At 38.8% G+C, this 23,545-nt stretch overlaps 1 protein-coding gene across 6 annotated transcripts; it reads left to right on the forward strand.

The window, feature by feature from the left end:
* The first annotated feature begins 79 nt into the window (after positions 1–79).
* Positions 80–16,240, forward strand: C1D (C1D nuclear receptor corepressor). 6 transcript variants are annotated; one of them, XM_069009056.1, is made up of 7 exons: positions 96–167; positions 8,551–8,804; positions 8,898–8,974; positions 10,850–10,996; positions 12,300–12,366; positions 12,829–12,884; positions 15,707–16,240. In XM_069009056.1, the coding sequence occupies exons 4-7, from the start codon at positions 10,850–10,852 to the stop codon at positions 15,881–15,883; spliced, it is 447 nt and encodes a 148-aa protein (XP_068865157.1). In that variant the 5' UTR covers positions 96–167; positions 8,551–8,804; positions 8,898–8,974; the 3' UTR covers positions 15,884–16,240. The 6 variants fall into 6 exon arrangements, with proteins under 6 accessions (XP_068865156.1, XP_068865159.1, XP_068865161.1 ...); XM_069009058.1 differs by lacking the exon at positions 8,551–8,804 and having other exon boundaries at positions 83–167; positions 8,898–8,982; XM_069009060.1 differs by lacking the exon at positions 8,551–8,804 and having other exon boundaries at positions 83–167; positions 10,831–10,996.
* The last annotated feature ends 7,305 nt before the right edge of the window (positions 16,241–23,545 follow it).

Raw genomic sequence — 23,545 nt, forward strand, 5'->3', positions numbered from 1 at the left:
TTTACGAGATCGGAAGAATCGCTTCCCCTCAAGGCTGGTTCGCCAGGCCCCGCTTCCGCATCCCGCTCCGGCCCGCCCGTGACGTCACCGCCGGTCGCGGGCGCAGGTCCCGCCCCGTTGTCGCTGTGCCCGGGATCCGCACGCGGGGCTCGGCCACCTGCCCGCAGGTAAGAGCGGCCACCCCCCGTGTGTCCCCCCGGGAGCTTCCTGTGGCTTTAGGGCTTTCCCGAGGCCTTGGGAAACGGGGAAGTGCGTTCTCGGGAGGCAGGGCCGCTGTGCACGAGTTGTGCGCGCTGCTGGTGTTGTTAGTGAGCATAATAAACGCGGTTTATGGAATTACAGCGTGGTTTGGGTTGGAAGGGATTTTAGAGATCATGTCGTTCCAACCTCCCCGCTATGGACTGGGACGTCTTCCACTAGGCTTAGGTTGCTTAGAGCTTCCTTAGAGGTTGCTTAGAGCTCCATCCAGCCTGGCCTTGGATGTTTAATGTATGACGTTTACAGCTTGCCTGCGTATCTGTGAAAAAGAGACCATGGGCTTTAGGCTTTTCTTGGCATTTTTTTTTTTGAGGATGGATGTTCGGTAGGCAGTAAACGATTACATCCCTGCTTAAAATTAGCAAAATAGTGTTGCAGCTTGAGGAGCCTTGAGAACCTGGCAAAGTTTTTCAAAGAGAGGGTACAGTGTGCATATACAGGCCATGGATAAAACAGTTCCACAGAACCTAATAGAAAGACAGGTGGTACTTAAAGTTATGAGTACCTTGTAATGAAACTTGTGTATCTCTCATGTTGCTGCAAAGGTAAAAATGCCCCCTTCCTTATGCTTTGTCACAGCTTTCTGACCGCAAGCTTAGTTGCTGCCAGCAAAGTGGAATGGACTTTGACTTGCAAATTAGACTTTAAATGATGCCAGTTAAAAGGCCTCATTTTTGAGACAAACAAAAATGGAAGAACTGGATTTTAAAACCAATATTGAAAGGTGCCTGGTGTATTTCTTGGTTGTAAAAGTATAAAAGAACACTTCAAATCTAAAATACCTGGATATTGCTAATCCTGTGGCAGTATGACCCTTGCTAAAGAAATGAGAAAACACTCAACTCAAGGTTCTTCTCCAGAGTGTGAGAAACTTGAAAGCAATTGGTAGAATTGTCAGGCTTCATATCAGAAAAGCAGTGCACAAGTCAGACAAACTTTTCAGATAAGTGTCCTTCTCTTTGAAGTGGCTTAAGACCTTTAGCATTGTTTTTTCATCTGGGGTCTGCTTTTCCTCTAAATAAACAGTACACTGGAATGGATTGGCCACCATAGCTCCAGGTAGATGTTTTTTCCCACATCAGTGAAATTGATGCTAAGAACATAAACATCCCACAGTTACTGCATTATATTCAACCAAAAAATGGGTAAACATTCTTCTAATAGTGTACAGCCAAATAAAAATAACAGCTAGCACAGCCAAATAAAAAACCAGCCAAAAATACATTTGAGTTGTTCAAAATGGTACAGAGAGGCACTGCATTAATTGCAAATACAGAAAATTGCATTCTGGTAAAAGGAAGTGCTTTTTCATGTATTGTGGAACTAGTGACTAAAGGAAACGAGGTCAGCAGTTTAAAAGGATTGAAAAAACCTCTTGGCTTTAATTCTGGATATTCATGGTGCTGATACCATGGAGAGTGGCAGCAGGTTTTAGTAGTAAGCTACATAGTTTACAGTATACAGGAGGTGCAGACTGCAGGCAGGTAATTTCCTGTTTGCTGCAAATTTGGTGGGACAGAAGTATTCAGTACTGATTTTTGTCCCCACTATGTGTAAACTGGTTTGTCCAAGGAGACAGTCTTTTGCTGTACAAGAAGTTCCTGGTAAGTTCAGTGCAAACAAAAGAATATGTTTTAAAGACCAGTTTAAAGACACACATTTAGTATCACTTTAGAGTGAACTTGAACTGAAGTGTGGCAGCATATCTGAGTGTGGGAGCTTTTATGAAAGCCTCTCACGAAGAAGTGTTCTGCACATACCTGAAGAAAGCTGGTTTTATTATTGTACTTATGCTGGGTGTACTGATGGGTTGGAGCTTAACAAGAGCCTGCTTATATTGGATTTGTTCAGAAGAGGAAACCACTGCATCATCAAAGATGTGGAATTTGGGACAGTTGATTACAGAGAGTAAAAGTGTTTTATGAATTGTGCAGATGGAGTTGAAGGTTTACATCAGTGGATATAGATGAGGCTGTGGTGAATGAGGGTTGTTTAATCCAAGCTGAGATACCTGTTTTCTCATGTGATATCCACCACTGGCTGAAGTGTAAATGAACCTATGATATTTTCTCTCCCTTTAAATTTTAATCTCCTTTTAAGACAGATGAGAATAAACTTTGCAAGTCCTTTGAAGCTCAGGTGACTCAGTGGCATCAGCAAGAGACTGATGGCTGTGAGCTGTTTTGTAGGATGGCTCTGTGCAGGCTTTTGTGGTGGCTGGAGTCTGGCTTTGAAGGCAGGGATTTCTTGGCTATTTCCCATTTGTAATATATTATGCCATGCAAATTATGCTATGCTTAACTACCGTGGCTTGAGTTGGGGTATTTTTAAGGGGATCAAGATAAGCCTGCTGGTGTATACTTGATATTTCATTGTAGGCTTTTTTACTTTTGCAGTGGAAATCTTTCTTGCAAACAAGATTGTGAGTTAGCATTGCAAGAGTGCTCTAATTGTACTAGATTTGCTCTCCAGCTGCCCTAAGCAGGTTTGAAAGGCAAAAGCAGGCCTATGGACACAGTGATGACTAGTGGGCAAATAATTATTTATTATCAGCAGTAATGCATGTCTGTCACAGATTAGAGCCTTTTTTACTCAGAACTTTGCAAACATGGATTTCTCTGCCCTAAAGAGGTTTGTGGCCAAAGAACTTAATCGTGGTCGCGGGTAGCTTTAAACTTAGGATGCTGGTTGTTCTATTGCCCTACAGCCTCAGCAGTGAACTACAGTGTTAGAGCAGAAGGGACACCTTGCTGCAGTTGTGTATCAACTACATTCACTGGTTCTGAGTCACAACTCAGAAGAGGGAGGACAGTGCCAGTTTTCAGGAGCTGACAGAGATGGTTTGTCATATTGATGTTGTTCATGTGTTTATTTTGAATTTGAGAGCAGTTTTATGTGTCCTGACCAGAACGTTTTGGGTTTGTTTTGGTTTCCTCTAGTTTGTTTATTCCTCTATGCAGTCTGTAAATATCCATGAAAAGAAGAAATAATCTAACTACCTAATCTGATTTTTGTTAGGTGAATAATCTGAAAAAATAAAAGATCTGACCTAAGTATGAAGAAAAGGCCTTTTAGTGCTTAAGGAATACATAAGAATTAACATGAAACGTGAATTGCAGTATTTAGCAGAATGCTAAATTACTTTTTGTTTTTTGTTTGCACATTACAAAATATTTAAAATACACCGTTTTTATCCTGAACTTCCAGTTTTAATTCCAGTTGAAAACCATGTGCATGATGCTAACGCTGAACATTTTTCATTTCTGTCTTTAGTGGTTTCCTATTGCCATGCTGACAGATGCATGTAGCTTCCACTACTTTCACAATGTATCTTCAGCAGAATCTCTCATAGAGGTACTTATGGCCGAATTAGAGTTTGTGTCTTTCAGTATGGCAGGGTTTTGCTGGGGGTGGGGAGGGGGTTGAGCAGGAAAGGAAGTTTGGTTTTGCTTTTTAAGCCAGCTGGCAGTTGCTTTCTAGCAACTCTGGATATATTAAAAGATTATCCATAAAAGCCACCTGCAAACTGACTGTAGTTTCTCTTTTTCCTGGGTGTGCTTTTCTTAAAAGGGGTCTGTAGTTCTTCTCTTCGTTCTCCTGGAAGATAAATATAGATAATTTTGCCAGTAGTATTGTGTACAACCATCTGTATTTTGTTATTATTTTAAATACCTTAATATGGCATTTAACTTGTTTGTATCTTAGATCAATAGCTGTACTAGTTTGAAAACAAACCAGTGGGAGGCACCAAGTCAGAATAACAATTTAATAGGGAAAATCAAAGAAAAGGGAAAAAAGAAAGACTAAAAGAAAACACTGGTTCAAACTGACAGAGTCAAGATACAACCTGAGTTCCGGTTAGGCAGGGGGGTGGTTGCAGTCCTCTGAAGCGGTGATCCTGTAGAAAAAAAGGGTCTGCTCTTCCTCAGAAGGTCCGGTGGTGGCTCTGTAGCTCCTGTCTTCTGGAGATCCAGTGGAGGAGGGTTGTCTCTGGTGCTCAGTCTCAGATTATATCCACGATGGGATGCTTGGTTCCTCCCTCTGGGTGGAGCATCTCACAATGGGGTAATGAGTCATGAGGCCAAGTGTTGATTAGGCTCCTTAACAAAAGATAGTCCAGAGGGAGTTGTCTCTGAGTCATGCAGCAGGACAATGATGGGCCATTAACAGAAAGATAGTCTGGGGGGAGGAGGCAAGGAAACACTGCCCCACCTGATTTCAACAGCTCATGAGGATGGTAATAGAATACACTGCAACCCAGGACAATAGCCCTGTTAACACTACAGCAAACTGTTTTGATTGTCACCTGTGTAGTTGTTTTTATAGAATCTGCAGAAGATGACATATTTTCTCTTTCTCCTTTTCATATTTGTGTCTTTTCTGTGGTTCATTAATAATGTCTGATAGTTCCCTCCCTTTTTGCACTTTGTATTACATACTCTGCTTTATAGTATATTGATATGTTGACTGCAAAGAAAACAAGGCGTTTCTTGTTTCCTAAGCAGAAGTTTACATAAATATAGCCATCTTTCTGAATAAATGACAATTTATTCAGCATTTTTTCAGAAATTTCAGAATATTCAGAGATTTTCCACCTGTGGAAATTCATAAACATTTTTTAAATAGACCTAAATGCAATGCATAAATTTTCTCATGAAAATGGTTTACTTTTGCAATCTGAAGTCCTTTTCTTCCTCAAATACATATTCTTATGTTTTTTTCCAAAAACTACATGGCAGCTCACGGTTAAAAGGGACATTGTTTCTGGTAAGTTGGTGTTATGAAGTCATGCAACATTTTTCATCACAGTTTTTTTGCCTCAGTGTCCTTTTATCAAAGTCGTCCATTTCTTTTGTATTTTATGTTTATGGGTTATGAACTTTTCTTTGCATTTTCAAAATTAAAGATCTTTTAAAGTGTTACCATCGCAACACAACCACAGGTTATGTGTTGTGCATCATAGGTGTTATTTCTTGATAATGAAACTTCTGTCTAATTTCCTTTAGAATTTCTCATTGTTCACATACTTACCTAGCAAGAATTTTTCATTACTTCTCTTATCTTAATATTTCTACTATCATTAATTTTTAAAGTGAGAACTCAGTGCCGAATAAAATCTGGTTGAAAGTCAGTAAATTCAAATCAGAAAACCTATCTAATAAACAATGTCTTCAGGGACTGACTTAAGTTTTTGCTTGTTCAAAATACAAAAAGAAACACTTGAAGAACTTTGAGGAAAATTTTGTTTGTTGTTTAATAACTGAAACATAACTGTTGAGGGCAGTGTAGTTTTTGGGTATGTTTATAGTGTCATGGAATTCCTCCTATCTTTGGCTTTGTCATTCTGCAGGTGTGAGTACACAACCCATGTGTTGATTTTCGCAGAAACAATTCTGTGGAGTTTCTGTAGTACACGGTTTCTAATGTAGTTTGCCCTTGTTGTTAATGTTACCAAAATTATTTTAGGCTGTTGACTGCTGCCTCATTGTTGGCATGTGCCAACACTGTGACATATCCTGCTTGGAGATTAATTATGCTGAAACAGCAGTGTAATGAAAAGAGAGAGGTCCCTACACAGCAGGAGTAGGAACTTGCTACTTCCTGTTGAAGTGAACAGAAAACACAAGTTTAATAACTTCCTGCTCCCCAGGCAGAAGCAGCAGACTTATCAGTGAAGGTTCTGTACACAGGTTAAAGGGCAGCCTTGTTCCATTGAAGTCCGAGTGTTGGAGGTTAAGATATTTTGTTTTATTTTTTTTCTTCCTCTCATGGAATTTTGTCCCATTTGTTGCTAAGAGACAATAACAGCTGCTACTTACGAGAGACAAAAGAAATGGCCAAGGTGGGGGAAGAGTGCAGATGGCTACTCTCTTACCTGAGAGGCTTTCTCTTGGGAAGGGCAGAGATACCTCGCGATTTTGGCTGGGGGGTGAGGCTTAGCCCGTAGCTCTGTCTTACTGTCAGGATCGGAGGAGGGACAGCTGGTCTGCGGTCGCTGCCCGGAGGATTCACTGCCTCTACAGAGCTGTTCTCCCACTGCTTCTCCTACCGTGGATGAGCCTTTGCTTTTAAGAGCACCCATTGAACTGCGACCTTATCAACACCTGATCGTACTGGAAAGGACCCTCACCATCTACTCGGGTGCCTCAGGGGAAAACGTGGGACCCTGACCCCCTAGCCCTTCCGGAGGGGCCATCTCCCCGGCTGCTGCAGCAGCTGCTAGGGAGAAGCCTGGCTGCCGCTATCGAGCTCTGCTGCTTTCTGCTGCTGTGTCGGGCTTTTTCGCTACACTGTAACCCAACATCCCATGTCCCCTGACCCCTGCAGCTCTTGCTAAGGCTGCAGAATTTTCTGTTACATTTTGTTGGACACCCCAGGGGCTGCTTGCCTCTGCCATCCCAGCCACTGCTCCGAGGTTCCTGCCACAGCCCATTTCGCCATTCACTCCGTCCACCATTGCCCATTTCACCATTCACCCCGTCCAACATTACCCCGTGAGGGAGATGCGGCTAAGCTTGCGCCACAGCGCCCCCTGCAGCCATGGGGGAATCATCGCACCCGCCCTGCCTGGCCGGGAGCCACCAGTGCCCCTGCTGGCTGTGAGTGGAACTGCACCGGAGGGGAAAGGGCCTGTGGCTGAGAGAGGCTGGGGCTGGGTTTCTGTTCTGTTTGTTGCTGCTGTTGTTGTTTGGTTGCCTTGTTATACATATGCATACTAGTAGAGAACTATTATTCCTTTTCCCATATCTTTGCCTGAAAGCCCCGTAATTTCAAAGTTATAATAATTGAGAGGGAAGGGGATAATATTTTTCCATTCCAGGGAAGGTTCCCACCTTCCTTGGCAGACACCTGTCTTTCAAACCAAGACACCGATGCACATTTTTCCCTTTCCATGCTAATAGTGTCAAGTAAATACTCTGTGATATGAGGTCAGACATAATTTTTTCTGGTTTATGAGACAACGATCATAGCAAAATTATTTCAAACTGTATTTGTTATCTTTTCCTTCTTTATCCTATTCTTCTTCTGTTTTATTCCTTAAGTCTAGCTTGGTATACTGAAAAGAATATCAAATATGTGACTGTTTATCCTTGTAACAGTTGTAAAACAGCTCCAGTTAATTTTGGTAACACATTCTTGCTACAGGCTTTTGTTAGTTCTTTTTTTTTAATTCTTGCTGGTGCTGAATACACTGATTAAGGGAGAGAGAAAAGTTGGAATTTATCAGTATGTTCGTGCCTGTCCGTCAAATCAAGACCATAGTAATTTAAGTACTGCAGTGATGGTAAGATCTGTAGGTGGTTGTTGGATTGGATTACCTCTCTCCCTGTATGTGTGTCATGGGTTGGCATAGCTCCGGAAGTGATTTTCTTGCAAAGAGGTGCTTACAGGTCCTTTATGACCTGACAGAACCTATCAACTGGCTAGTTCGAATATGGACAATTTTTTAAGCCACTTAAAAATTTTGACTGCCTCTGTGGTCCACATTTAAGAATGGACAAACCCTGGGAAAACTCTCTTGCCTCTCTTGCTTCCGGCCTTGGGACAGGTAACTGGGCTGGGCCCATTCAGCCCAGGGCCAGGCCAGGCCCTGCTCGGCTGGGCCAGGCCGGGCCACAGCCATCATGGAGCCATGCGGCCCTGTTCCATCCATGTCCCCCCCCCCCCCCCAGCCCTGTTACATGCAGACGGCCTGGCCCAGCTCCACACCCCAGTCTCCAGTGCTGCGGAAGATTCAGCTGAAGCTGCCCAGCAAAGATCATGTGGCCAATAGCAATAAGCGAATTCCAGCTGTGGGGCTGGGTGAGATTAACCCTTTTAGTGCTGTAAGTTTCCTCCAGAACAGATGAAGCTTGCAGACATTAAGTAAAGAAAGAAGAGCCGAAACCCTGAGGGAGGAGAAAGAGGAGATGCTTAGAAGCTGAAACTCTGTTGTAAAGCTATGGTGGTGATGGACTGTGATATACCAGAGTACCTGTTGTAATTTCATGAAAGCATGGGGGTGAAGCGTTCAAACTGCAATTACGAGCAAAGGCACCTTTGCTGGAATAAGCAAATGCTGAAGCAGCTGTAATTTGATGAGAAGTTTGAACAGGGAGAGATGGAATTGATGAGGACTCTTCCTCCAAATTGGAAGGAGACAGACCTCTGTTCCTAGAGATGCTCCTAGAGATAGTCCTAGAAATGAGGATGATGAGGACCCTTTTTCTCTCAGGGAAGGGGGAGGGCCTCTATTTCTAGAGATGGAGATGCTCCCAGAGATGGGTGAAGAGAACTTTTGTTTTTGAACAGCTCAACCTTAAAATGGTACCCCAGTAGCTCAAGATTGGACCCTCGAAAGCAGTTGTGGTAACAGCTGTAAGTTGGGGAAGAGGCTCTCACATACAAGCAGAAAACCAACCTGGGTGGCTGTCTTGTGATACTGAAGCCGTGAGAGAATTTCTTGTGGAGATGTCTCCATAGCATGAGCAAGAGAGACTCCTCTCCCTAAGTGAACTGAAAAAGAAGATTATTATAGAGGTGATAAACTGACTGAAAATCTCAAGGTAAAAAACATTGTCAGTGGGAGAAGGGAGAAAGGTGGGGGGAGGAGAAGTGTTCTGAAGGTGTGGTCTGATTTTTTTTTCCCTTTCTTTTAGGTCTGTTAATAAACTTCTTTATATTCTTTTAAGTTTTGGGCCTGTTTTGCTTTCTCCTAATTCTTCTCTCACAGAAGGTAAATAAGTAAGTAATGAGTATTTTGGACCAAAACCACTGCAATGTGTAAGTGTAGGGAACAAGTATTGACAGACACTTTCTAACCAAACTTAACTGTATTAATGATTGGGAAAATCTTTTGTAGCTTTGAAGGGTTTTTAATGCTGTATTATATGACTAAAAGTTAACAACAAACATTGTTTCTGAACCCTTTTAGTCAACCTAACATGGCAGATTATAAAGCAGGTGGCTAGGAGGATAGAACGAAACACAAACAGTGTTATTGTGAGTGGCAGAAATAATTGAATCAGTATTTTGCCTTTCTGTGGGCAGCATCTTGTGGATCCAGCTCAGCTTTCTTGCTTGGGTCTGCTGCAGATGATGGAAGTAATACTTACGTGTGTGGTGTGTGGGTTACATGCTGGGGTAGGGAGGGGACCTTTAGCATGGTTGGCATTGTGATTCTGTACTCAGTGTGAAAACCAGCTCTGACAAGGATGAGCAGTCATGCAGCTGAGTAGGATTATAATTCTTAACTATGCAAACAATAGCAGTGAAACTGGGCTTGTTAACTGGGTGATCATATTTCTGGAATCACACTGGTGCAGTTAAAACTGGAGTTGCAGACAAGCTTGAGTAGCTCCACACAGTTTTTCCTCCCAATCTTCTTCCTTTTTGACCTCCAAGAGACAATATAAATAAAAAGAAACCTCTCTCACACACGCCATGCTCTTGCCAGGGTAAGGGAAAGATCAAATCATTATCTAAAACAAACTCCAGTGATGTGACAGCTGTTTGCTGTTTGCACTGACTGTGTGGCTTAATGTTCATAGATAAAGTGCAGTCTCTCCAGTTTCTGTTCCCTCCCTCTGTACTCAGCATCTGGAGAGTGGGATTATCATACTGATTCTAAGAAGAAAAGTTTGCAGTGATCCAGGTGCTCCCTGGTTCTTGATGCAGCTCAACAAACAGGCAGGAAAATTACATATTTCTTCTCTTCTTACCTTAAAACATTTGAAAAGTTGTTGCTAAATAGAAGTTGTAGAAAATAACATAGCTCAAAGTAACATTAACTCTCCAAGATAATACATGATTTATGATTTGAGAGGAATTAAAGATATCGATTATAAACCAGCAGCCAGATGGCTTGGCAGTAGCCATACCATGGTACTATAAATTCTGGGAAGAAAAAAGGGGTGCTTGGGGATTTTTCACATCTTATTTCCCAGTTGCTGTGCACTGATGTGTTGACAAGATTGCCAGAATATTCTGAAATCCCCAAATCAACTCAGCTTTGTTACAGGTAGAGTTATATCGGGGATTATAATACCCCACAGGGACTTCAGAAACTGGATACAGGGTTCACAAGAAGAATTTTTTGAACCTACTCCTAAATGAGCTGACCCTGACGTAGCTGGTGTTGAAGTAATGACTTCCTAGGACAGACTGAAGCCATATCCCCATTGGTTTGGTTTGTGGTTTGGTTTTTTTGGTTAGTTAGTTTTGTTTTTCCTGATGTCCTTCCTGCTGCTTGGTGTAGCTCTTTATATAGTGTGATTTATAGAGCACTTCTTTTAAACATGCAAATAATTTCTTTCTATCACAGATCATGAAAGCTGAATTCTGCTTTGGGACTGTTGCAAGAATAGGCACTACAGTCATGTAAATTGTAATGCTCCTTCATGCCATTTTGCACAGGAGTTAGGAGATATCCCTGGAATTACAGGACCTTTAACTGTGTTGCTGCTGACATTACCTGCTAGAACTCTTCACACGTAGGCATTTCTTGCAGTGTTTAATGAATGAATGCTAATGCTTTGTGTTGTAAATTACAGTCTTTTGACTCTGTAGGTACTTAATGAAAAGGATTATTAGTTTTGTTTCCACTTTCCAGATGGAAATGTCAGAAGATGATAATAACATGGAAGACTACCCCACTGAAATTCATGATTATCTCGCAGCATTTGAAAAGTCTCTTGGTTCTGTAGATGAGATGCTGAAGACAATGATGTCGGTTTCTAGGAGCGAGCTTTTGCAAAAGGTAAGTTATCTTCCTTTTAAAAACCTTTTCGTTATTAAAATACTTGAGAGCCTGAACTGAAACAAAAGGGTCTGTTAGGCCAACCACTGCACTGAGAAATAACAAATACGACACTTCCTACGCTTGACACCTACTGTTAAATTCTTACATTTCTAAGATACCCAGATGGTCTTACAAGCTAAACAATGAAACACATGCTCTTCCAAGCTGGTAAGTGATAATCTTACCAGTGAGTCATTTAGGTCGAGGATATTCTGTCTTATTCCTGACCTTCTTTAGCATGCTTTTCCATAATAGAGAGGTCATTCATGTTTTTGACTGAGACTGCTTCACAACAAACTGAATGGAACGGTGTACCCAGCAGGATGTGAAGGTGAACTGGCAGAAGTGAGAATTGATGTGGTTCCAGAAGTCTAGACTTGCAGAACCTGAGCTGTCTCCTCTAGCTGTGTTATAAGCATAAGTCTGCAAAATGTAGCTTTTTAGCAGAGCAAGGTAGTACCTGAGAATTTAATGTAAGCATTTCTGTCTTGTAACATTTAAAGCATAATGTGTAATTTCTTTCTGTAGGGCAAGAAAAAGCCAGCACATGAGGGAGCTTCTTTATCCTGTGAGGATTTCTTACACAAATAAATTATGAAGAAAACAGTCTTGACAACACAGATCTTTTGACAGTATCCATGTTAGAATTAGTGAGCTGTACAATGATGTTATCAGAGTTTCTGGAAGTCGTGTAGGACTAAAATAATAAATTGACTTTGACAGTCAAGGGAAAAAAAAACAACCCTTCATTACCTTTATTCTTCCTTTGCTTTACATCCCTAAGTATTCCAGTATGCATTGAACACATAGTCTGTCGTGTGCAGTGTTAACATTCATTGATTGTATATTGACGTTTGAGTTTCAGCAACTTTAAACTTTTTTTTTTTCCTTCCATTGATAGCAACAACTATTTTGAATTAAGTTTCTGTGGAAAAACAGGGGCTTATTTCTGATTATGGGAACAGTAGTCCAAGTGCTGCAGGCTAAGGGATTGTGCTTTTTTGATTGTATGGGACTGGGGCATTTAACTTCAAACTGGGAGAATTACATGAGTACTCAGAGAGGAGAGAATGAATGTTTCTGTGATGGCATGCAAATAAGGCATAAACATAGTCTCAGTGAATTTGTGATGCAAAAATGTGCTCCTTCAGTATGTATTTTTTTATTAATACATTCACAATTATAAAATATGCACATTACTACAATCTATGCATATTTTGCTTAAAAATCTTCAAATGTGGTGGTTTTTTTTTCATTCTAGTTAGATCCTCTTGAGCAAGCAAAGCTGGATTTGGTTTCAGTGTACACATTAAATTCAATGTTCTGGGGTAAGTATGTGGTAGAAGGAAAATGTAGTATTTATGATTACCATTTGAACACCTAGACAGGTGCAAACATTAAATAATCATATTTCAAAGCCAAATAATTAAAAACTTGTAATCACCCTGAGGACTCACTTTATTGCCATCCATAGGGTAAATGACGTTGAAACTCCAAATCAAAAATCTGTATTTAGAAAAGCTCATTTTGTACATGCACGAAGATGTTTCTGGTTTCTTTGTGGCAACCTTTTCTGTCCTTTAAAGGACAGAAAGTTTTACCATTTTAGTTGTTTGGGGGTGTTTTAGCTGCAATATTTGATAATAGTAGTTTGTCAGATACTTAATGACACAGTTAACAATTCTTATTAATGATTTTTTGTGGAAACTGTGGTTTTCCTATGTGACTGTTTGATAGGGTCCTCAGTCACAGACAGCCTTCAGTTTCAAAGAAATGTTTTTTTCTTGTAGTATACTTGGCTACCCAGGGAGTCAATCCAAAGGAACATCCAGTGAAACAAGAACTGGTGAGTTGCTTATGCTGCATGCATCCTACTTGTTCAGGATGGTTAGCCCAAAGACAAGTTAAAAAATGCTTATATCTACATTTAAAATTGATACATTGCCATAATAGCATGCATATGCTACATGCTGTTACATAACTGTATGCCCTGCTGGGCTCTCTAAATTAAGAAAGTAATTTTTTTTACTTTTAAACAGTACCGTTTTAAGTAAAGTTGTAGAGTCTGCTGAAATTAGAAGAGGATGATGAATGATATCCTCTTATCTTTTCTTTTTTTCCACCTTTGGTTGAGAATTGGATTCTGTACAGAGCAGCTTTTCACTTGTATCTGTTAAATGGAAAAATGTTACATGCCTGATAATAATTTATAACTTCCAGTATGGCATTTTTTTCTTATAAATACTTGGAATCATGTTAATCTCTGAGGCCGCCTTTTCTTACTTTTGTATGACTCTAAAAGTATAGTGTGGTTGATTTACTAGCGAAGACGGGAAAGAACCCCCCTCCCCCTTCCAAGCCCTCCATTAATTCATTTTCTCAGCAGTAAAGAATCCAGTTCAGCAACAAAGCTAAAAGCTTTTTTGGCACCAGTTGTATGTGTATTGTCCAGTAATTCTGCATTAGTGACATATTTACGACCTATAATAAATCTTTAGTTTTGTCTTTATATTCCATTTAGATGCCTGACTACAGTATAGGAGGCCAGTTATCTTGAAAATTCTTCTGACTTAAAAAACCAAATCATTTAGCCTGAAGAGAAAACAGAAATCAAAACTTCTCACTACCCATTTTAATTCCTGAATAAATTAAAATATTAACTTGGCAATTGTAAAATAGGTAGCTTAATTGTAATCCTTATATAACCAGTGGAATGGAGGATAGGACTAAAAAATGTGGAAAGCTAGCCTGAATGACAAGAATACTTCTATTTTTAATTTTGTGAGGTTTTCAGTAGTCTAGACTGCATCATATTAAAAAATGCATCTGTTAATATTTCATGAGCTTTCTGTCAGTTTTTTGTTCCTCCTAATGTTATATATTGTCTGAGTATTGTGTTAATTTAGTGATACTAAAAAATTTTATCTCTATGCTGTGGATACTTTGTGTTGGTATTTTACTTCACAATTGCCGTTTTAACTCTGAAGAAAGAGTGAATATTTTCATAGCCTAGATTGTTACTCAGATCTCTTTTCCTTTTGCAAGTATCAAGGTTGAATGAATGCACATTCCTTCCTTCCAAAGGCACTGTGATTTTCTCATTCATGTGGAAAGGGACTTAAAATAAGACTGCTCTGTCATGATTGTTTTGTTTTTAGAATTGTTCTCCTTGTGTACATACAGGTATTCAAGCTGTATTAATAAAACACACTCAAGCTATCAGAATTCATTTCTTTTGTCACCTTGACATTTTCCAGCTCCTTTTTCCCGTGTTAATACATGTAGGTTTGCCATCTGTTCTCATTAGCCATCTCGGTCACAAAAGAAATATTATGGCCGAACATGAGTTCAGACCCTGTAAAGCCCTCCTTGTTAAAGCTGTGTTTTTGATACAGAAAGAGTGGCCAAGTTTTTGACAGTTGCTTATAATGATCACTGAGGAATTGAAAATCAGTTCTGTAGTGTAGGTCTTGTAACTTTTGTTCCATATTCAAAGAGGTGGCAATGGCTGTGTGAGAAATGTGTGGGTTGCAGATCAAAATTTATTTTAGTAGTATCCACATGTGTTCTGTTAATCCACATTTATAATTCAAGTATCAGGTAGAGCGCTACATATATGTGTATATACATACCACTGTTGTTTGTATTACAGTAACACCCAAAGGCCCTACAGTTAAAGGCCATATTAGGCTAAATATGTAGACATGAAATCTGTAAACTAAATTGTTAAATATTTTGCAGAGTTACTGTAAGTGTACTCTCTAGTCAGTGAAGAGAAGCAGGCACTTACCAGAGGGGGATTCCCATCGTAAAGCTGCTTAGTACCCTCTCAAAGTAATTTTCTTTTTTTGTTGCAGGAGCAGGTGAGGATGAGTAGGTGTATAAATGAGATTGTTAAGCTGCGAGGGTATACTTCTGTGGGGCTGAATCCAAGTCATGGTTTGGTCAAGAAAACCCCCATAAACACCAAATAACTTTGATAGGCTAAGATATGCCAAGAAAACATCCCCTTTTCCCTGGAAACAGGCCTGTATTGTTATTTATGGCCATACAAGGAACTTCTGATATGGCTGCAAATTCATCAGGCTAGCCTAAATAAATTCTTTGATAAGCCCCCTTGACCATTTCAGGAACTTAACCCCTAGACTTCTGGGTAGTTTCATGTGTAATGCTTGTACCATCTTTGATTTTGTGTAAGATGCTTTTTTAGCTTTGCTTGTACTTAGTGAATTTTTTTTTTTTTGTGGACAGTAGTCAGGTTGTATAATTCATCCATAGATGTGTTAAATACCTAAATACTATTTTTCCATCTTTATGTAGGTCAAACTCCAAACAGAGTTCAGTACTTTATTTTCTAACTGTGCTTGCAAGAACAGTTCCCATCTCTCTGTAAATTAGATGCAGAGTCTGCATCTCTGTAGGACTTCGTGTTCCTGTTATAGTGGGTGTCATGCAGATGGTATGGTAGGTACCTGTGATGGAAAATATGCTAAAGGGAAGTCTCAAGTTTGCAAAGGGCCTGGTGTATTTATTTAAGTAATGCTATTCCAGGTATTACAGTTCTAGAAGTGTACAGTGTGGAGAACTTCTACTCATTGATTCATTTTAGCAGTAATCTTGGGAGAATGGTTTGAAATACTTTTCCTTTTTTTTTTTTTTTCTCCCTAGGAGAGAATAAGAACATACATGAACAAGGTCAAAGAAATAACAGACAAGAAAAAGGCATCCAAACTTGATAAAGGAGCTGCTTCTAGATTTGTAAAAAATGCACTCTGGGAACCAAACGCAGAAAACGAACATGCTTCCAAAACTCCTACTAAAGGGAAAAAGAGGCAGAGGGACTAAATCTTTGTTTCGCCTCATATAAATTGCAGACACCTAGAACTTATTTGGAAATGTTTTGTATACTGCATGCATCTCACAGAAGTGCTGTATAACAGATTAATTTATACTTACAAATTTTACAGGATTGTATTTTGTTCAGAATGCTTGTCACTGAGGTGATCACCTTTAATGTGTATCTAAAAGTGCCATTTGATGCACATTTGACATTTCATTACTCAAATGATAATGACGTGACATATACTTGCTGGTAATAAATTCTAGTAATCTTTTGTTTATAATGCCTATGAATTCAAATTTTTAAAATATTTTTTATATGTCCTCAATCTCCTTAATATTAAAAAGTTTCAAACAGTGCTATCCAGTCTGTGGTGTTTATGAAAGAGCATTGTGTGAAATGCCATATTTGTAGAGTTTTGTAAGGTTTATTCACTGTGTTAAACTCTTCTCAGCCTTTCAACTTGAATATGTGCAATATTCCCGTACTTCTGTTGCCTCTGAGAAACCAGACCTTCAGGGGCCACAAGCAAACACCCTGGATTCCACTCTAAGCTCCTCTGTCTAGTCAATGGAAAGGTTAGATATCCCCTAGGGGCAGTTCGTAGGGTCCAAAAAAAAGGAGCAGGCTGGGGATGGCTATTAAGAAACAGCATGTGCAGGAACTTGATGGAATTTTTGCTGCAGTGCTCATCCCTTCGTGCTGATGCTTGGAGAAATGTGCTCTGACGTGGTAAGAGTGTGGCCATCTATTGATGTTCCTCAACTCTTCATTTGAGAAAGCATCCTCTGATGCAATAAAAACTACTGCTCCATTTTGCAAATACTGTATTTTTCCTCAAAATGTGAAGCTTAGTCATTTAGGAAAGGATGTGTGTTAGGTGGGTTCAGTTTTCAATATGCTGCAATGCAAAGCTCAATTATCTGCCCAAAAGCTATTTAACAATTAGCAAGGAATTAACAATTATGAAGGGAAAACAGATTATTTAGCTTACAAAAATGCAGTTTGGGTAGCAGTCCATACAGGTGTTTGGGAAATCTTAGAGGAAAGACTAAATGGTAAGAACAAAGGAATTCAGTATAGCTCTAGTACTTCACGCTGAATGATGTTCAGTGGATGGTTACTGTCCTTGGCATTGTACTGCAGCAGGCCATGCAGAGTGTGACTAAATTGAATTATGTACTAAAATGAAGGTTTTTCTCTCATTATTTTTTAAAAATACGTATATTTGAAAGTGAAAATTCAATGCATTGACAAATTTATTAAACTCATTACAAGTTTAGAAACATTTTTAGTGACTGGTGTGAATTTATATGTTTTTGTTTACAGTAAAATCTTCAAGTAAATAGCAATGCCCTCAATGCAACTAATGAGAACTTATTTAGATGTGGATACCTAACCTTGCTGCCTCAAATCCACAGGACTGCTTATGTGAGTGTACATGGCCAAGGCCCATAAAAAGCTAAAATGACAATGCTTTATTTCTTCAGGTTAATGTCATGGTTGTATCAAATGAAGGAGCTGTTGGACTTGGGAGGGGTTTTTTTGTTTAATTAAGGTAAAAAATTCAGAAGACCCAAAGTGTGTTCTTGACCAGAAGTAACACATTTGTGTAAAGCGGTTCTTCTAAATAGGTTTGGATGGTGTTTGTTCAGAAGTCTGTGTGCCCTGTCTTGTACCCCTTTCAGCCTGATACTGCAGATGGCAGTATTAGACTGTTACAGACTTCTGGACTTGCTGTGAATGTTGAGGTCTGCATGCACAAAACATGAGGTTCAAAATGTTAATCTCAAACCTAGTGATCTAAAGAAAGGAAAAAAGGTCAGGTGTTCTTTAGACTAGTGGGGAAGACAAGTTGGATAGAAGTGGTCTAGAAGCAGCACAAACCAGAGCACTTTAATATAGAAATTTTCTGGGAGATAACATCTTCTGCTTTGAGAGGCATTGTCTTGAGGAAATGAGTAGCTCAGCTTGTACTTATGCACAGTGCTGTTAATTAAAAGGGGATTGGAGGACATTTCCATTACATGATTTTCCTCTTAAGCTTCAATTATAGGTTTTGTTTTAAAAGGATAATTTCTGAAAAGGATCATAATTTATTGTCCAGTAAAGTACGCAGGTTTCATTGGTAAATGTTTAAGCAAGAGTAATGCAAGGCTATTAGCTAAGACTTACTGAGGTAGAAGTTCTTCTGGCATAATTAATTATATGCAGGTATTTGACATTTGTAATAGAGCAGTTTAAATAGATATAGCATATGCAATTTTGTGAACTTTTTTTAAGGCTTGCATCATTCAGTATGACTGTTAATAATGTGGATTGTGGCTTTGCTTTTCTGACACAACACAACCCAGACAAATACCCCACAAACTAAGAATCCTTACCATGTGCTTGCTATTCACTAACAGCCCTATTAGAAAGAAGTTTGAAATAATGATTATGAATGCCAAGTGGTTTTTACATCATTGAAGTGATTATTTTGTTAAAGATTTTGTTTTGATTCAGGCAGTTAATGAGTTCTTGGAACTTCTCTTGCTTTCCACTCTTTGCACCAAGGAAGCGGTGAGATTGGTGAGAGCATGTGAAATTAGCAGCTGGGACTAGAATTTGGTATGAGGTTGCATGGGGAATTTTCCAAGTTCAAAAAAATGTATTTCAGAAGAGAAATAAAAACTCAGCTCAGGATGTTAAATGCCACTTGAGTTAGTGGCAAATAACTACATAAAAATAACAATTTGGCATTAACTGTCCTAGCCATATAAGGAGATTTTTACTGTAACAAAATTACTATCTTTGATGTAAGAAACTAGGTATTCTTTGAACTGTGTGAAGCTTCCACAGATCTACTCCCAGAAAACATTTCTCTGACAGAGAGTTTACTGTGACTGTAAACAAAGGGGGAATTTTACTAGGGCTTAAATTCCCAGCCTTAAAAATGCTAGCCATATGACTTGGGAAGTCAGCACATCAATGATGCATTTCTACTCCTTCAGTATTTTTATTACTGGAGAACTGCATTCCTAAGAGTTTTTATTTTTTTTTTAATTAAGTCATCCTATTTTTCCTGGCCTTGAAAATCAGTGTTAGCATAGAGCTTTGTCAAAAACTGTCGGTGTTGCAGTTTTATTGAAAATCTACTCAAGCATATTTATTTGGAATAATAAAAGCTAAACAAACAAAATTCTCTTAGGATTAAGAGATTTTAAGGATTTTATTTGGTTTAAGAGGGTAGACTGATAGTTTTTAACTGTGGGTCTGGGACCATTACAAATGTAAAGGGAAATCCTAGTTTTCATAGTAAATGACATACATTACCCAGGAAGTGATGGTGACCTGTTTCTGCAGCTCTGGAAGGAGAGACCTTGGTTACCTAGATGAAGACTTGTATCAGCTCTCAGCCGCAGAAGGCTTTCGGGAGCCATGAACAGCAAACTCCAATCTCTAACTGGAAACACGGGTGGAGTTACATTGGTGGAAGTGGCATCTGTGGCGTAGGGTTTCCAACTTAAAAGTGCCAAAATAATTGAAAGTGGTCGCATCCCAGATGTGTACAGGTTGTTAGTTTCTCATAAACTGAGATGTAATGATGTCAAAACAGGGCATTATTAGTTTATGTCATTATTTATGTTTCTTAGACATTCACTTGCCAGTGATAAAAAAAAGTGTTAGGTTACATCAGTTACAGAAAGTAAATACAATTTGTCATTTTAGAATCACACACGATACACATAAGTTAAAAAATGCATTTAAGTTCTGCAGTGGGACAGTGGAATTTTCTCTTTCCTAATCTACTTTGAGTAGTATTTCTTGCACAAAGTTTCAGAAAGTCCACATGAATGCTTTTGTTTTGCAGAGCACTATTAGAATCTTAGCATTAGTGGTAGTTTGGTTGTTTTTTTTTTTTCTTCAATTTCTGCTTTTCAGTTGGATACACTTGTGATATTTTATTGATAAAACCAAAAGTTTGTATTTTTGCTGATTTTTAACCTTCCCTGTAGGAGAAGATTACAGATCTATGGAATATTTAGTGCTGGTGATCTAAGAAGCAGACCTTGAACTGCTCAGTTTTCATCAGCTGTACCAAAGGGGAAAGAGCAAAAGCTTGTTTTTACTACTAAGCTCAGTGAATATGGCATAGAAATCTTGTAATGGCAAGGTATCAATTTGTAAAGTGATATATTTCGGAGGGGATACTAAATTTGACTGTGAATAAAAAGCTTTATAAATGGAACATTTAAGAGGCTATCTTTGCAGTGTAGGGTTGCCTTGACATGCATCATTTCAATTTGGCAGCCCCAGCAAATTGATGGAAGCAATTCAGTATGATAATTCGGTATTGCCAAGAGGCTTCTTCTGAATCTAGTGTGGACATGCTCCATGGACAAATTTAAAGTCTAAGTGATAGAAAATGGATTTAATTCAGCTCTATATTGTTCCAGCTTTACATCAAGACAGTCTTGGTATCAAAGGTACCTAGAGAGCATATCCAAAGAGTACATGAACAACAAACTAATTTTCAAGTGAAGGATCACCTTCAATTTATGGTGGTATATCTTGCATGCCAACGATTCAGAATAGACAGAAAAGAAGTAAAACTCAAATGTGGTTGCAAATGTATTTTTTTTAAGTACTAATTTTAGGGGTAAATTCTTAGCTACTGTTTACTAGCAGAGTCTGTTAAAGCAAATGAGCAGCTGCTGAGTTCTACAAGTGAAAAAGTAGTCTTCGTTAGTCTCTCATTTGATATGGATATTAATTTCCATGAATATAGCAGGATTTGTTTTCTAGAATGCTTTTTTTTCATTGTCACCTGAGTGTATTTTGCCCCCATGGGAAGAAATGAGTCATTGTTTAAAGTAACGAAGTTCCTGTCCCCATTATTGAAAGGTGAGAAGGAGAAATGCCTAGTAACAAACACTGACAAGTTGGATAGCATAAACAATCTTTTTAATTTGTTGCCCTGGGCTGACAGACCTGCTCCCCAACACACACAAGACAAAACACGTTTTCTCCTGTGAAGTTTCCATGGAGAGAGCGATTCCTCAAGGCAGTTAATCACATGGGGTGTTGTCTGTGGATGTACACATTACACATCCACCTGCATGTTATAGATCTCCTGGTTATCAGGAAGTTCTCTCCGTGTGTAACAGAATACAAAGTGCATATTACTGAAATGCTATTGTTGGAGACTGTGTAACACCACAAGCTTAATTCTCTTTGCTTTAAGTCAGTTTAACTCTTGATTTCATTAAGGTCACAGTAGCAAAAATCCAGTGCAAAAGAACTGAGAATTTGGCTTTATGTAGGTACGAATGTCTTCATGTAATAAAACCAGCACTAAAATATTTACTTCCAGCGAAATTGTCTGTTAAGGGCTACTTCCTCCCTGCTTTGACAGTATTTGTTAAGCTTTGTTTACCTTTTATTATATACAGGGTTTACTCTTCATTACTTCCACACAGTGCCTCAACTTCTTATAGTAATGTGTTCCCAGATGTTCGTAATTTTGCCAGCTTTTAACTACTTGTATTGGACTTTTTCATGTTTGGTCTCTACCATGAATGAATTCCCCAAAAACCGGAAAGACTGAGTAGTTCTTACAGTTGTTGAAGAACATGGTGTGTAAAGTATAGGCCACATTGGAATGTCAGCTTAAAACTTCCAACCATGTTTTTCTAAAGGTTGTAACTCTCCTTCACTGAGGTAAAAATTTGAAATGCATTGTTAAGAGATTAAACAGAAAAGTTATCCCAGTGAAAATTTATCCAGATAAGGGCTCTGGGGAAACCTCATAAACTGCTTGGTAGGTACTGGCCCTTACTCTGCTCATGTTCTGGTTTTCCCATGCATGGGAAGCTCCCAGCACAGTTCTGAGGCCACAAATTGCTTAGGGAGGAATGTGGGCTTGAAAATTAAGGTCCAATTTATCTCGGATGATGACAGGACTCTGTGACATACTATATTTGCAGAATTGCAGGTCTGGTACAACTTTGCCATTTTTAAGAGTGTTGTTTTAATGTAGCTTTATATTCATTTCAGATTTTTAAATACTTAATGTAGACAAAGGGTGCTCTTATATGTATCTGATTCATTTACATTATGATCACAATGGGATTTAGTTTTGTACCAGTTTAACTAAAATGGAATTAACTCACATGTGACATCTCCCTAAATGGTAACTCCAGTGTAAGGGTACCTCTTTTCATTGTTTAACTATGTTGAATGTATTAAAAATCTGAAATTTTGATTTTGTCTCAACTCAAAACATAAAGAAGGGTTACAGTTGTCATACTGAGTTTGTTTGTTTGTTTTGTAAAAGGAGGTGCATTTATTTTTTTAAGCTGTGGAGCTTCTTGCTCGAGCTGGTAAAATGAAGTCTGGTCCATTTCACATGCTCTTTTTAATAGGTGTTCTTGTGATATGTAGAATAAAGTATCCTATTTTTTTGGAAGATACTCAGATCATTAAAGACTAAGAATTCGACTTCATTCCTTATATATATAATTACACAGAAGATTTTTGGTGGGTAAATGAGTAATTTCTGGGCATAGGTTAGTATTTCTAGATTACCTGGACTTTTTGCCAAAACCAGGGCAAACTTCCCAGACTGAGACTTTAACAGGAACAAAATAAGCTTGAAAAAAACTTCTTGTTTTGTTTTGTTTGTCTTTTGCCACCTGAGTGAGGTTGTACTATCAGAAAAATTAAGAGCCAGATTTTGCCCATGGATTTTCTTGCACAAGTTTTCAGAATGCAAAAAGGCCAGATTCTGATGTTAGCTACAGTGACTTCTGACTTGCAGAATTATCTGATGCCATGGTGCTTAGATTCCCATGGCAAAAAGGCAAGATATAATTGAGCCAAGCCTTCAGTTAATGCATAATGGTAAGTTCATCTGGTCCAAAGAGAATTTGAGGTTCTAAGTCATTTAAGACAAAGTCTGCGCTGGGTAGCTGGCTGGCCTCAGGAACCTCAGTAGTCAGTACCTCAGCTGGCAAAGATTAATAATGATTTACTCTACTCAAACATCCCACCAACAACAGGGAAAAAAAAAAAACAAAAAAATCTGAAAGCTGATTCTCAGCTGGTGTTAACTGCAGTGACTTTGCTGGCAGTGCGTGTGTGTTAACATATTTGTGGCCCCCATGTTGCTAAAATATCTGAATATTTCTTTGATGTAACTGCAGATGACAAAGCTTAGGTTTGGAAAAGCATCTGTAAAAGGAACCAGTCATCCATGAGCTTAGAAGTTTATAATTTTTCTCTATTTAGTGTGTCTTGTACATCTTTATTTTAGTAGTTTAGCTTACTTGTGTAAGTCTTAAGCTTTTTTTTTTCAGTTTGTTTACAGCACAACAGAGAAGGTGGGTAAATTCTCATGTTTAATTATGTTAGTGCTTAAAGGCCATTTCATCTCTTTTTCAGTCTTTCAGCTGTCTTTCCTATGTTCACCTTCAACATAGTTCAACTGTGTGGCTCTACATCTGCCTCTGAAATTCAGTTGAATGAAAGAAATACTGCCAGAAATTCTTCAGGGCTCCTCACAACTCTGGGCTCCTTGAGCACATCTGTGTGACATTACCTAAAAGACAGTAATTGCTACAAAAACAAGATGTATTAAAATGGGGAGAACTTTTTACAATATGTTAAATTTGTTTAAATTAAAA

Source organism: Aphelocoma coerulescens, chromosome 3 (assembly GCF_041296385.1).
Source record: "Aphelocoma coerulescens isolate FSJ_1873_10779 chromosome 3, UR_Acoe_1.0, whole genome shotgun sequence".
In the NCBI taxonomy this organism is placed as follows: Eukaryota; Metazoa; Chordata; class Aves; order Passeriformes; family Corvidae; genus Aphelocoma; species Aphelocoma coerulescens.